The sequence below is a fragment of the Ceratotherium simum genome, chromosome 24, assembly GCF_057802395.1.
Source record: "Ceratotherium simum simum isolate JZ-2026a chromosome 24, ASM5780239v1, whole genome shotgun sequence".
NCBI lineage: Eukaryota > Metazoa > Chordata > Mammalia > Perissodactyla > Rhinocerotidae > Ceratotherium > Ceratotherium simum.
The window spans coordinates 14,402,696-14,419,176 of record NC_141923.1 but is presented as its reverse complement, the minus strand read 5'-3'; the positions used below and the strand labels follow the sequence as shown (position 1 = coordinate 14,419,176).

Sequence of the window (16,481 nt, the reverse complement as noted above, 5' to 3'; positions counted from 1 at the left end):
AAGTAAGATTAAAGGGAGACTTCCACCAGATAAGGAAAACAGGGAGACACTAGTAACTTTAGAGAGAACAGTTTTGGTGGAGCGACTGAGATGGAAGCCTGATGTTACAGCACATCAAAGAGTGAATGGGAGATAAGTAGAAACAGCTGGTATCAACCGCTCTTTCAAAAACTGGTGGAAAAGGGAATGATAAAAAAACTAGAGGGCCACAGAGGATTTTTTTAAAAAAACAAGACAACTCAAATGTGTTTGTGGGAAGGAGAGTTTGAGGACCAGGGAAAAGGGAGAAAAAAATGGAGTAAGTTCTCTGAGGAAGAGGAAGATTTCAAAAAGAGGTGTAAGAGCACAGTCTGAATCAATCATCTTTACTTAATATGCTTGGGTTTTTTTAACATACCAACTAGGAAATACGCATTTAGCATCTAATTTACTGGCACCAACCTAATAAAGTCGTAAAATAACTTTTCTTATGAAACCTTGTCTTTTCTTACTCAACATTACAAAAACATAAGCTTCCTGGACTAGTTTAGTTTCAGTCAAAAGGTGACAATTGTATGCAGTGAGAAAAAAATCTTTCTCTATTTTAGGTTTTTTTTTTTCTGTTTGTCAGGGGGAAATAAGTTATTTATAAAACAATTTATCAAATAAGCTTGAATTTAGGGGGTGTCCAGCATACTATTGACAGCACATACATAACTCTGAAATCTAAAATCTTTAACCCCTGTCTGCAGGGTCTAATTAGCCCCATTCTGGGGGAATATCTGAGAGCAGGAAAATAAGCTAACTAGCTAGCACATTAGGTTCCTTTTAACTGCCAGGTGGTAAGCTATTCTGAAGCTGTTTAGATTTGTGGTTGGGCCTCAAACCATGTCTCTGGACAGCATTCTGCTGGAGGCAGAACAAAGTTATATTTAATATCTGTGTACTTTAAAACAATGCTGCCCACTTTTCTCTTACTGCCGGAGTCACTTACATTGAAGACTCACTGTACTTTTGGTGTATAAAACAGCAATGTTTACTTATCCAACTGATTTTGGAATTACACGATGGAGCCAACACGAAAACTGAGTCAATAAGAAAACAAATGCTTATAAAGCAGTAACAAACAGCCTCTTTTCCAATACGTGTACCAAATAAATTTAACTTAGAAGAACTGAACTAAATATAAAACACTTCAAACAGAAGAAAAAGAACATTATGCTTACTAAGAATTTTGGCATGATCCAGAGAACGTGTTCAGGGAACTGACCTCTGTGGAAAGTATAGAAGCATTTCAATGGCCGTGCCTGAAAGCCTCTTTCTCTAAGTTGTTCTACAACATTCTAGAAAATATCATCTTATGGCATGTAAATTTTGTATCAACTTTTTGTTTTTCTATATCTAACAATTTTTAAAAGCCCAGAATAACAACTTCTCAAAACAATGAAGCTATTTTTCTCTTCTTGAATAAAGAATTGCTTTTCTTCATAATTCATAGAGGAGAAAAAAAATCCATGAGCTTAAAACTCCCATATCTTCCTGCCTCCAGTTCTACAAATGCACCTGTATCCTCTCCCCCCGTCCCTCTCACTATAATAGAAGCAGTGGGCCTTCCTTTATCAGAGGCCAATCTCCCCCCTCATCGCCATGTCCTCCTTTCCTCGGGGACCTTGATGCCATCAGCTATCCCCTCTTGTTTTGTGGTTTCAATCTCTCCCTGTGTGTAATGGATTCAGACTAATGGTATTTAAGCATGTTCTAGCACCACTTATCTTAAAACAACAAAAAATAACCCCCCCGAACCCCACATTCCTCTCTAAGTCTCTCTCTTTAATACCCTCCAGAACCAAGTCTCGCAAAAGTTGTTTTCACTTGCATCCACTCCTCAACCCATTCCAGTCTGGCTTCTCTCACCAAATCTCCAGCAAAACTGCTCTTGAAGAGGTCATCAGCTGATTAGCCAGAACTGATACACATCTTGAAGCACGTTTTCTCCTTGGCTTCCATAACATCACAACGTTCCTAGGTTTTCCCCTGGCTGTTCCTCCTCTGTATCCTTTCTTAGCAACTCCTTTTCTATCCATCCTCTAAGTTTTGGGGTTTTTCAGGGCTCAGTTCTGGGTCCTCTTCCTCCCTCCATTCTACCATCTACCCTAAGACGATCTCATCTACACTTGGGCTTTAAATGCAATCTAAATGCCAATGTTGGGGCCGGCCAGGTGGCGTAGCAGTTAAGTGCTCCGTGCTGCTTCAGCGGCCCGGGGTTAGCAGGTTTGGATCCCAGGCGCGCACCAATGCACCACTTGTCAAGCCATGCTGTGGCGGCATCCCATGTAAAGTGGAGGAAGATGGGCACAGATGTTAGCCCAGGGCCAGTCTTCCTCAGCAAAAAGAGGAGGATTGGCATCGGATGTTAGCTTAGGGCTAATCTTCCTCACAAAAAAAATAAAATAAAAATAAATGCCAATGTTGCTAGGATTTTTACCTGCAGCCCAGATCCAGATCCCACTCATGAATTAAAGCACAGTGGTTTAGATGGGCCTTGGGGACAGATTACTGGGTTTCAAAACTAGTTCTTCTACTTACTTCCTGGGTAACCCTGAGCAAGTCGGTGACCTCTCTAAGACTCAGTTTCCCCATCTGTAAAATAGGAATAATAATAATACTCACTTCATAAGGTTATTGTGGGGATTAAATGAGTTGAGGAAAGCTCCTACTATGTAGTACACAGCAAGCTTTCATTATCCATGATTACTATTACCATATACGTCCATTGGAATATGTCAAAGCCATCTCAAACTTACTTCAATCTGTATAAAACCAGATCCTATCTTTTCTACCCACCCCTTGTTTACCATCTGTGAATTCTAAGACAGAATTCTAAGGTGACGCTTTGCATGATCTCTTCCCCTTGACTGAGTGAATACGAGGAGATATCAATCTTGTGATAAAGGGATTTTGCAAATGTAATTAAGGTCCCAAATCAGTTGACCTTCTGATGTGAAGATTATCTAGGCAGGCCTGACCTAATCACAGGAGGCCGAGAGGTCAGAAAGGAAGATCTGGAAGCCAGAGTGTCAAAGCATGGAAAGCATTTGACACACCTCTGCTGGCCTAAAGATGGAGGGGCCAAATGAGAAGGAATGCGGATGGCCTCTAGGAGCTGGCAGAGGCCTCCACCTGATAGGCTACAAGGAAACTGGGACCAATCTGTTTTGTGATACGGCTTTAGAAATGCATTGCTAGGGCCGGCCCTGTGGCTTGGTGGTTAAGTGCTCGCGCTGCGATGCTGGTGGCCCGGGTTCGGATCCCGGGTGCTCATCGAGGCACCACTTCTCCGTTCATCCTGAGGCCGAGTCCCACACACAGCAACTAGAAGGATGTGCAGCTACGACACACAACTATCCACTGGGGCTTTGGGGGGAAAAATAAAATAAATAAAATCTTTAAAAAAAAAAAAAAAGAAAAAAAGAAATGCATTGCTATTACTCTTGAATGATAAGTAGAAGGTTACTAGCAGAGAAAATGAGGAGGACTTTCTGAGCAAAGGGAATCACAAGATGAAATACAGAAGGTCATAAAGGAAAAACGCACTGCAAATTTGACAGAGTAGACCAACGGGTACAGGAACTAAAATCTGTCAACTACGAGAACGAGCTTGGAAGTGAATTTTTACCCAGAGCCTCCGGACAAGAACTCAGTCCGGCTACCACTCTGATTTCAGCCATGCAGTGGGGACTTCTAACCTACCAAACTGTGAGCTGATAAATGGGTGCTATTACAAGCTGCTAAACTTGTGGTAATGTTAGGCAGCCACAGAGTATTAATATACACCATTTGAACAAATAGCACCTTCAAACATGTTTGTTCCAGCCAGAAAACACCATATCAATACTACACCAAGTTCTGTTGATTCTATCTTCTAAATATACCTCAAATACATTCACAATTCTTAATCTCTAATTGTTACCTAATCCAAACTTATACACTCCATCCGAACTTCTGCAATAGCCTCCTTAATTGCCTCCCTTCATATAATCTTTCCTCCTATTCTCCTCACAGCAATGGGACGCATTTTTCACAATGCAAAACTAATCTCTGAAAAATCCTTCAATGGCTTCACATTGCACTCAGGACAACGCCTTATCATAACCTAACAAAACCCTGCACCAAATGGCCCTGGCTACCTTGTCAGCCCCATTTCCTGTGACTCTCCCACTTGGATACGATGCTCAAGCCACAGAGGCCTTTCTTCCAGTCACCCGGGTGTGCCAAGCCATTTCCTACTTTAGCACCATCTGTGTTGCTTACTTTGGCAGAAATGCTTTATCCCCCACTGTCACTCCATGATAGCCAGGCCTCAGCTTAAACATTACTACTTCACAGAAGCCTTCCCTCACCCCTCACATGATGCCAGGTCACCCTGTAGACTCTCTCACAGAACACTGCACTTCTTCACAGAGTTGATCAAAATTGCTATCATATAGTTAGTTGCATGATTATATATTTAAGGTCTTTCTCTCAGGTGTAGTTCAGTGAGGGTAGGAGCCATGTCTAATTTGTTCCTTTTTAAAACCTAGCATCTGGTATGGTGCCAGACACACAGTAGGATTCAACATATCCTTAATGGATAAACAAAAAATGTGGCTGTTTTGCCCAACTTGCACATGGCAAAATTAGGTCGAGTTATGAGTTTGATTCGGGTATGCCCCATTAGATTTGTCCTAATCTAGTCCTAATTATGATATTTTCTTACAAACAAACGACATTAGCATAAAGGAAAACCAAGGGGAAGTTCATGGGAAAGGGTTATTGCAAATCTACTGCTAAGATTCACTGTTCATGCCCTCTTAAGGCAGCATCATATTTAGATATGAAGTGCAACATTATCCTTATTACGTATTTTAAATAGTTTTTCCTTTAGGAAAAACATATAATTCCACTCCAGTATTGATGTGGTTTGAGGACAGAGTGCTTCAGTTGACTGAATTTTCCAGTTAACAATGGGATATTTCACTAAAGTAGAAAACTGCCTGATACAAAGACAGCTCTGTGTATGATCTCCACCTTTTTGCCAAGAGAATTTGTTTTTAAAAGTCTGCCTCTATTTTATTGATTTATTATGTATTTTTTTAAAAAATCAACAGTGTTATTAGAGACTTCACTTTTTTCCTCTTTAGGAGAAATATAAAAATAGCATGAACACCATATGACCAAGATTTTATTTAAGAAATAGAACACTGGCTAGAAAGTCAAATATCTTCCATATTGTCCAAATTATTCATGGTTTGTATATATGTGTTTGCATATAAATGTATTTATCATATAGTTACCTAATTCTTGCCTTGGTCCAGAAAAGATTTAAGGCAAATGACTTGGATTAACTAAAGCATAAGAAAAGAAGAAAGAAAAAGAAGGAGAAAGATTAGGGACAGAAAATGATACCAGGAAGAGGCTCAAGATGCATGCCAGACCACAATTTTATGTGGTATAGGCTTGAGACGTGAAGCTTTCTAGCCGCCCACTTGATAAAAGAGGTCTGCTCAGGGACCCACTTCACGGCGTTCCCATGAAAACCAGAACAGCTGGGCAAAAGCAGCTCCGCGAGGCTTGGTACTAAGATCAGAAAGGAATGTCTTCTTGCGGATTCCTTAGAGAGGACACCATCCTACTTCTACTAAGAACGACACTTTTTACCATTTTCCACTAAAATAGTTGTTTAAATAACTGACTGCTTTACATTGTTGTCACACTCAGTTACCCGGGCCTGGGGCAAAAATGATCTCTTGGCTCATCCAATCTTAAGCAAGATGTATTAGTTTCCTATCACTGCTGTAAAAAATTAACATAAACGTAACGGTTTATTAACAACTCAAATTTGTCTTCATACAGTTCTGGAGATTACAAGTCTGAAACTGGGTCTTACAGAACTAAAATCAAGGTAACAGCAGACCTGCATTCCTTTTGGACACTCTAGGAGAACATCTGTTCCTCAGCTTCTGGAGGCTGTCTGCATTCCTTAGCTCACAGCCCCCTTCCAGCAATGGCATCACTCCAATCTGTTTCCATCGTCACATCTCCTCCTCTCCCTCTGCTTCCATCCTCTCACCACCTTCTCTGACTTGGATCTTCCTCTCTCCCTCTTATAAGGACCCTGTGATTACACTAGGTGCACTTGGATAATCCAGGATACTCTCCCCCTCTTAAGATCCTTAAGTTAATCACCTCTGCAAGGTCTCTTTGCCATGTAAGGAAACAGTCACAGGTTTCAGGGTTAGGACACAGACATCTTGGGGAAGGGGGGAATCTTTATTCAGCCTACCACACAAGACTCCGTCATTTACCTGTTTGCAGCTACCTAAATTTTAAGGGTGGTGTCAGAAAATATCAGCATAAGGCCAAATCTACATAATAACAGTAAAGCCACAAATGGAGAACTGATTCAAAAAAGTTTTTTTAATCCAAGACTTAATCATGGAATTCTTTTAATGACCAATTTCACCTTCTATGTTCCCAATAATTTGATGTACAAAAATATTTACACAATTTTTTGTCAGGAACACACTGATTATATAAAAAGAAGCACACCTACACAAAAACTTGTGTGTGAAACAAAATAACTGTAATACCAAGTAATGCACTAAAAATCGGGAACTTTACCTCCCTATTCTCCCTGCAGTCTCAGGAGAGGATGCCTACTGAATATTAAAAAAAAAAAAAGTGAGAAAGCCAGCTCACTTACAACTTTAGGAAGGTATAAAGTCCAAAGAACTTACTGGACTTTTGGAGGAATAGCAATAGCAGAATCCAGAGGGGCACTGCTAGAGACAAACATAATGAGGGCAAGATTCTATTTTAGACCCTATTCATCTTCCCTGGCAAACAAGAGGAATGTAGGAGTGCTCATCCCTTTGAGGTGCAGAGAGAGATCTGTAAATCATTAGGGGAGCTCAATGGAGATAACTGTGACAACCCCTCCCTCCCACCGCATTTTGGGATTGACATCTCTCAACAGTGTATTTAATTGTGAAGCTTCAGTCAACACATGATGCTATTACGTTCGATTTTCCCTAGAGGAGTTTCACCAAGCATCCACTTCTTTTTCATGGGAAGAATTCAATCCTGCCCACCAAACCACTCATGTCTCCAGGAAGTTGAGTTTTCAAGATTATTCCTTGCTCTGGAGTAGAGGTTAATGTTGGGTCTGATACAACAGCAGACTTGCCACCTGAGAAGGTTTTTCCCATTATGTACTATAAATACAAAATAAGCTTGAATCCCCCTTGACTTAAGGGCTGAGATGCCACCTCCTTTGCCCAAATAGATCATTTGCTTAATCACTAAAACTTGTAGTAGAAAGTTAAGAAGGAATTTTCTTTTAAGCTCTAGGCTCTAGGGAATTAAGTTAGGGTACTATCAATAACCTTTTGGTTTTGTTTTTTTTTGGTGAGGAAGATTGGCCCTGAGCTAACACCTGTGCCCATCTTCCTCTACTTTATACGTGGGACACCACCACAGCATGGCTTGATAAGTGGTGTAGGTCTGTGCCTGGGATCCAAACCTGCAAACCCCAGGCCGCCAAAGTGGAGTGTGCCGAACTTAACCACTGCGCCACTGGGCTGGCCCCAACCTATTTATTTTTTAACCTTCCCAATGTATCCTATACAACTAAAGATAGAGCACAAGTTCTGCCTGTTCTTCTCAAGGTGAGGAAAGTTTGAAAAAAAGAGAAAAGTACTATGAAAAATATACACACACACAGAAATATATATTTACGCATGTATAATATAAAGAGGATAGCTGTGTTGCTTTCACAGATAACTAAGATTGTCACCGAAATCTTTCAAAGTGTATTACTGTAGGTAATCATGTTACCAAAGAGCTAATTACAAATTAAATCATTATAAGTGGAATCATATTCAAAAAGCATCAGAGAACTGCTGTTTTCCAGTGGGATTCAATCATGAATCCTTCGGCAAACAGAATTATCTTTTAAAGTAAATCACCATTCCTCACTTGTGTCTATACCAAGATTTCCACAGAACATCAGCTTAACACTATTAAGTACTTTGGATATAATTCAGTCCAACACCTCCACTTTATGGATGAGATAGCTTGGGCTCATTAAGGTGAAATGACTTATCCCAGGTCACACAGCAAGTTGGGGGCAGAGCTAGAAATATAGTCCACCCCCTGACCTCTGTTAGCCTTTACACAGAAGACCCTAAATATAGATGCCAACAACCAAACAGGTAAAATCTTTAATTGATGGCAAAAAACAATCAAGCACATTTTGGGGAAACCAGACAGAGATATCATAAAAAAACAAAACTACAGACAAATATCTCTTATGAACATAGACACACAAAAATCCTCAATAAAATACTAGCAAATTGAATCCAGCATGGTGTATAAAAAGGATTATATACTACGACCAAGTGAGATTTATCCCAGGAACGCAAGGTTGGCTTAACACCCAAAAATCAATTAATGCAATACACCATATCAATAAAACAAAAACAAAAACCACACAATCATCTCTATAGATGCAGAAAAAGCAGTTGACCAAATCCAGTGTCTTTTCATGATAAAAACACCCAAACAAACAAGGGAAAGAAAGGAACTTCCTCAACCTGATAAAGGGCATCTATGAAAAACCCATAGCTAACCTCATACTTAAAGGTGAAAGACTAAAGCTTTCCCCCCAAGATCAGGAGCAAGTTAAGGATGTCTGCTCTCACCACTCTATTGGACATTGTATTGAAGGTTCTATCCAGGGCAATTAAGCAAGAAAATTAAATAAAAGGCATGCAGATTGGAAAGGAAGAAGTAAAACTCTCTATTTGCAGATGACATGATCTCGTAAATAGAAAATCCTAAGATAGTCACTAAAAAACTAAAAGAACTGATAAACTAGTTCAGCAAGGTTGCAGGATACAAGATCAATATACAAAAGTGAATTGTATCTCTATATACTTGCAATGAACAATCCAAAAACTAAATTAAAAAACTAATTCCTTTTACAATAGCATCAAAAAGAATAAAATACTTAGGAATAAATTTAACAAAAGTGCAAACACACTCTGACAACTACAAAATGTTGTTGAAAGAAGATCTAAATAAATGGAAAAACATTCCATGCTCATGGATCAGAAGACTTAATATGTTAAGTGGGCAACACTCCCAAAATTGATCTACAGATTCAATGCAATCCTTACCACAATCCCAGCTGGCTTCTTTGCAAAAATTGACAAGCTGACCCTAAAATTCACATGGAAATGCAAGGGATAGCCAAAACAATCTTGAAAAAAAAGAACCAAGTTGGAGGACTCACACTTCCCAATTTCAAAACTTACTAAAAAGTTATAGTCGTCAAGACAGTGTGGTACTGGCATAAGGATAAATATAAAGATCAGCAGAATCAAACAGAGGGTAGAGAAATAAGCCCATACATCTATGGTCAATTGATTTTCAACAAGGATGCCAAGAAAATAAAATGGGGAAAAAGTAGTCTTTCAACAAATGGATTAAAAACCTAAATGTAACAGCTAAAATCAAAAAAGTCTTAGAAGAAAACAGAGGCAGAGGCATAAATCTTCACGGCCTTGGATTAGTCAATGATTTCTTAGATAACACGAAAAGCACAAGAAACAAAAGAAAAAATATACAAATTAAACTTCATCAAAATAAGACTTTTGTGCTTCTGAGGATACCATGAAAAAAACAAAAAGAAAATCCACTTTATGGGAGAAAATATTTGCAAATCATATATCTGATAAGGGACTTGTATCCAGAACACATAAAGAACTCACATCTCAATAATAAAAAGACAAATTAACCAATTAAAAAATAATCAAAAGATCTTAGACATTTCTCCAAAGATATACAAATGGCCCATAAGCACATGAAAAGACGCTAAACATTAGTCATTAGGGAAACACAAAACAAAACCACAACGAGGGGCATAGTGGTTAGGTTCAGCACATTCTGCTTCAGCAGCCCGGGTTCACAGGTTCAGATTCCAGGTATGGACCTACACCACTTGTCAGTCATGCTGTGGCAGTGACCCACATACAAAATAGAGGAAGACTGGCACAGATGTTAGCTCTGGGCTAATCTTCCTCAAGCAAAAAAAAAAAAAGAGGAAGATTGGCAACAGATGTTAGCTCAGGGCAAATCTTCCTCAGCAAAAAAAAAAAAACCCCACAATGAGACACCACTTCATACTCACTAAGATGGCTATAAGCAAAAAGACAGACAATAACAAGTGTTGACAAGGATGTGGAGAAACTGAAGGCCTTGTACACCACTGGCGGGATGTAACGTGGTACAGCCATTTTGGAAAACTTACAAAGTTAAACATAGACTTACCATGTGACCCAGTAATTTTACTCTTAATATATACCCAAAAGAAATGAAAACATAGGTCCACACAAAAATTTCTAGATAAATGTACATAGCAGTATTATTCACAATAGCCAGAAGGTGAAAACAACCCAAATGTCAATCAACTGATAATTGGATAAACAAACTATGGTATTATCTATACAACAGAGTGGTATCTGTTAATTAAAAAAATGAAGTGGTGATACATGCTACAACATGGATGAATCTCGAAAACACTATGGTCAGTGAAAGAAGCCAGTCATAAAAGACCACATACTGTAAAATTCCATTATATGAAATGCCCCTAGGCAAATGTATAGAGACAGAAAGTAGAATCAGCAGTTGCCTAGGGCTGGGGATGGGTGGTGGGAATGTGAAGTGCCTGATATAAATGGGTAAGATATTTCTTTTTAGGGTGATGGAAATCTTCTAAAATTAGACTGCAGTGACGGTTGTATAACTCTATAAATACACTAAAATTCATTGAATTGTACACTTAAAAAAAGTGGATTGTATGGTACTTAAATTATATCTCAAAAGAAGTTGTTTAATAAAAAAGACATTGCAGCTTTGATTTTGCTCTTTCTCTTCAATCACCTCTTCTGGGGGAGCCAGCTGTCATGTCATGGGGACACTCAAACAGCCATATGGAGAAGTCCACATGGCAAGGAACTGAAGCATCCTGCCAACAACATGTGAGTGAGCAGTCTCAGAAGGGGAGCCTCCAGCCCCAGACAAGTCTTTAGGAGACTGCAGACCTGGCCAACACCTTGGCTACAACCTCAGGAGAGACCTTGAGTCAGAAACATCAGGTGAAGCAACTCCCTAAGTTCCCAACCCACAGAAATCATGTTGCTTTAAGCCACTAAGTTTTGGGGTAATTTGTTACACAGCAATAGATAACTGATAGCCCTTCGCTGACCCGTTCCTCAGTGTTAAGCTCTCTCCTAATGATGGACATCTAAGGAAATGTCTTCCCAGCAATCTTTCCTCTTCTAAGGGTTTAGTTTCACCCCCATCAATACCTTTACTGTCGTAGCTGTCATGTTAGCAGAACATGATCCAAAGAATCATGAATCACCCGAAAGAGGGCACCTCACAAAAGCCAAGCCAATAATGTTCTTTTCTGAGATTTTTATATCTAAAGCTCAGAAAAAGGCAGTGTTTCTCCAGTACCTGAAGCTGTAAGATGTAAAACTTGGGGTCTGTCAAAACGATGTTCTTTCCCATTTGGAAAGAGCTGGACAGCAGTGGAGAAGAATGAAGCCATCACACAGAGACAAGCAAAGATTCAAGATGGAGAGAGTTCAGACAACATAAGCCTCTGCTTCCAGTGATTCCTGATGAAACCCTGTCCTTCCAGTGGGAAGACCATATCTGTCTTGGAACTCCAGCATCTAAAACAGCACTCATAAGAGGTAATGAAATATTTATGGAATAAATGCACGGATAAGATAACCCAGTATTCTTCCAATAACCCCCTCTTTTTTTGTTGCTATTGCTCAACAGAGAGTTAGATTATTTGAAACCTCAAAGTCCTAACCTCTTCTTTGCTACCTTTACACTCTGAATATCCCTCTATTATTATACTTATGGCAATATATTCTAATTACTGGTTTACATGGCCTTCCCCCTACTATCAGATGGCAAGACATTTTCTTGCTCATTTTTGGTATCATCAGGACCATCTAGCCTAGAAAACAGAAAGTGTTTAAGAAATGTTATGTTTAACTGATCTTATCAATCCTTTACTCTTCATTGTTTGGCTTTTATCATCACTGTCATCAATTCATCAACCACCTAACACCTCCAAGGTACTGGGAATACAATAAACTGTTAGACTTGGTCCTGAATTTTCATCCATTCAGTGAAGTCATTCAACAAATATCTGAGTACCTATCATACGCCAGGGGCTAAAAATGGACAAAGGACATGGTGTCTGCCCTCAAGGACCCTACCGTCTAGCACAGACTAGTAAATCAATTGTTACAGTAAGGTGTGTTAAATGTTACTGAGGCGCTATGCACAGGCTGCTAAGCAGCAGCAGGGATCATGGGCAGTTTACACTCTACTTCAGAAAGCAAGACATGTACAGAGAGAGGCAACAGCTTGGCAATGCGGCATAGCCTAAGCACCAAATGAGTGATTTGTTTTCCAAGTTACACTGGATTAATTCACACACTTTAAGAAAAGATACTGTTATGAAGTGATTTTTCAGATTTACATCCAACCAACATCTCCTGAGTGCCTAATACGTACGCACCAAGCAACCTGCTTAGCACTTTTCCAACAGGGTCTCATTAAATTCTCACATTTTGTACTTTAGAGAAGTAAGTCTGAAAGAGTGAAGTGGCTTGCCCAACTCTACATAGCTATTGGGTGGCAGAGCTGGGATTTAGAATTAAGTTTTCCAAGCATACCATGCTACTTGGTCTAAACAAGTGGAACAATTTCCATGTCTTTACATGTGACTTACTGCCTTTTCATTCATCCGATGGCACAGAATACAGTGTTGGGCACAAATGGGAAATCACCAACTGCTGACTTGATATGACTATACACTTGTCCACATTTTGAGAAGGGACCACATGAGATCAAATTACTTTGGTGCCTATTATAGCATCATGTGCTAAGAGGAGCACAGTTGGCTGAAGATGAGTGAATCTTGCAAGTTATATTTTAACAGTGTTTTTGACCACTATATCCGGTCAGTTGTTCCAATGTTCAGCAATAAATCAAAATGACTGCTCACTTCCTTTGACAGTTAACAGTACTAATAAATTCAGTATAATCTCACCATCCATCAGAGAAATTTCTAAAGTGCAAACTTGAAGCTGATGATTCACACAGTTTGTAGAGAAGGGAAAATAAAGCAGTATTCATTGTTTTCTATAAAACTAGCATTGTTTGCAAAACCCAGAAACAGAGTAGTTGGTTGACTACTAATAACAAGTAGGTTTGCTCCTTGGTCATTTAGCAAAAAGCTGCTTGGTTGCACCATGGTCAACAGCTGAGAAGCATATGACCTCAAGTAGCTTTTGCTGTACAGCACGATTCTACATATATAAATCAGTGACTTGTTATGTAAGATAAGAAAAAGAAATTCAAAATCTCCACACCAGAAGGCACCTGCCACTGAGCCTGGCACAAATCAGATATTAATACTGAATCAATGTTTATTGAATAAATGACTTAACAGCCCTTTGAAAACATCAGTTGTCTATTAAATTGAGATAGAAAAATCAAACCAGCCAAACCTACACAGGTTATGTTAGGAACTCAAAAAGATTATGCAGTAAGAGCCTCAAGATACATAACAAATTCACAATGATGAAAAAGACAGTGTTCAAAAATGTTGAAATAAGTAAGCATGTAGTTGATATCCCCCTTAAATTACAGTCACCACACTGGCACTCAGTGGAAAGCTAACCATAGTCTCATTAGAAACAACAAAAATTCAAAGACCCAGGGCAGATCTAACTTTACAATCTGTTCAAAACAGTAACAAGGTGTACTCGGCATACATCTGAAACCTGCTGTATAAGCTGTGTCCACACAATGAAAGACTATCCCAATACGCCCAGGAAGCTGAGTCAAAAACCTTAACACACGCTCACGAGAACATTTCATAGTAATAATGAACAACTCATTAAAATGTATTATCCGTTCAAAAATGAAAAAGTATCTCTAATAGGAGACTGCGCTCCACAAATATAACCCCGAACTGTACTGATGAGTCCAAATAAGCATTTTCCAAAATGAATAACCTGGACCCACACAACGAATAAAGTAATCCAATAAGTATAACGCTTGTGACAACTCTAGTGATCTCAAACACCAGAACGTAAACGCTGAAGCCGGCTAGTTAGCCGCTTTTACCTAGAGCTTGAAATTTAAAGAGCCGTCTTCTCAAGAGACCTTTGAAAGAAATTCAAGGCCAAGTATAGCATTTCATAGTAATCGCAAATAAAAGCATTCAGTCCCCGAAGCCTACGATCCCTCTTTATCTCACTGGAGATCGGACTCATGAAAAGCCCGAGGGACAGCCACCCTGTTATGTCGTACACGACTCAAAGCACCTTAGGGGGCAGTTCCACAAACCCCCGCTGGGACCACCTCTAGGGAAGCAGAGGGGTGGAGAAGGGAATCACTCTCCAAAACAAAGCGTCGCTGACCCCACACCGAGGAAGGCGCACCTTTCACCCCTGACAGGATGCAGTGACAGATGTGTCACCTGTGCAGGAAGGGGGCGCGAAGACATCCTCGGAGACGAGTGCCAACAGACAGCTGTCCACTGCTCCGCGGGCCCCCGCGCCCCGCGCCCGTCGCTCATTCCCGGGCTCCAGGAAACTTTCGGCCGCTCCCCGCCGGCGCGCCCCCACCTGCAGGACCCCCGGCCCCCGCCCGGCCCGCCGGGCCCCGCCCCCCGCGCCCACTGCCCGGCCCCGCGCCCCCCGGCCCGCGCCGGCACCCGCGTGCCCCCGGGGCGCGCCCCCGCGCCGGGCCCGGCCGGCAGAGGGCGGGGTCGCTCACCCGTCCGCAGCTCGTGCTTGACAGTGAGGAGCTGCTCTCCCCCGGCGCCGCCGTCCCCGCTGGTCCCCGCCGCGCCGCCGCCGCCGCTGCCGCCCTCCTCCTCCATCTTCTCCGTTTTCGGATCCAGCGGGGTCCTACGAGGGGACCCGGGAGACAGCGGACGCCCGGCCCCTCACGGCTCCTGCTGCAGCCCCAGGAGCCGGGGTGCGGCGGCTCCACAACTCGGACGCTGAGACGAGTCTCTTTCCCGCTCTGGCCGCACGGCTCGCTCCTCCGCCTCCACCCCCTTCGGCTGGCACCGCTAGTACCGCGCAACCAAACCGCCCCCTGCCCCGCCGCCTTCTCCGTCAAGCCGCTCCGCCCACAGCCAGCAAGGTAGAAGAGCCATTCGAGCCGCCATCGCTTATTGGGCACAGGGCGCGCGCATCTGTCAACGCCGGCTCCCATTGGGCAGTCCGCTCTGACGCTGCGCGAGCTGCCCCGCCCCGCTCCTCGAATTGTTGCTTGGCGCGGAGGCAGGAGAGGGGAGGAGCGCGACCGCTGCGGTTGGTGAGACCCGAGATTCTGCCCCGCCCATTTCCCCTAGTGTGCACGCGCAGTCTGGACCTTCCCTTCCCTTCCCTGACCTCCCAGAACGGTCACACCCCTTATTCCCCAGCTTCGATCTGTTAGTAAACAGTATCTAGTAGTCAGGAGGCCCTCTGGGTCTGTGATTGGATACTGCTGAAAGAGGCGGGGAAGGCTGATTGGAACGTTTGGTCCGCCAATCACCGTGGACAGAGGCGGGGCCTGGAGGAAAGCGCTTAACTCACGTGTTTGCAGACGTGCCTGAGGGTCTCGGACAGCGATCCTCAGGTGTGTGACCAGCTGGAAGACAGCCTGTCTTAAAAAGGTGTTACTCGCCCTAGTGAGTCCTAAGCAAGTTAAGTGGAGTTTGTGCTTAGAGATAGTTCTTAGACATTGCAAAAATTCACAGTCCTAGCTCTCGATGAAGACTTCTGCAAAGGATAGGCATTTTCATTTTGTACAAGTCTTATCCTAGGCACCAAAAGGATACAGAGATTAATAAAATAGAATACAATCCTGGTCCCTAAGCTGCTTTCAACAGAACATTAGAAACAATCTGTGTATATACACAGGAAACTATAAAGCAGAATTTGAAATAAAACCGTCGTACAAACTGTTAGAGAATCGCACAGATGGCAATAATTATTCTAAGCAGAGGAGATGGGGAATGCTTTTAGGGCAAGGAGGCATTTGATAAAACCAACTTAAAGGATAGGTAAGATGGAAATAGCAACAGACATTTCCAACAGAGATGGTAACTGTGAGCATAGGCCTGGAAGTAGAGAAGGCAAGGGTGGGTTAAGTGATTGATAAAGCTGGGTGGAACTATGATGTAAGAGATAACAGCTAAAAAAGTAAAGTGCGTTAAGATAATGGAGAACTTTACCCTGCTAAGCAGTGCAGACGAGTGCAGGATGGGAAGCCTCAAAGAATAGTTACAATATCAAAGCTGTTCTCTTGGAAGTTAGCTTCGGTTTTAGTGAGAAGGAGGAAGAATACCGTTGCAAGAATGGAAT

At 41.7% G+C, this 16,481-nt stretch overlaps 1 protein-coding gene across 1 annotated transcript in view; it reads right to left on the bottom strand.

The window, feature by feature from the left end:
• RPS6KA5 (ribosomal protein S6 kinase A5) overlaps positions 1-15,191 on the bottom strand; it is a 170,762-nt gene extending 155,571 nt beyond the window's left edge. Inside the window, exon 1 of the mRNA XM_087448053.1 lies at positions 14,899-15,191. Within this exon, the coding sequence (XP_087304179.1) occupies positions 14,899-15,004 (106 nt within the window). The 5' untranslated portion in view covers positions 15,005-15,191. The remainder of the gene's footprint in view (positions 1-14,898) is intronic.
• Positions 15,192-16,481: the final 1,290 nt, after the last annotated feature.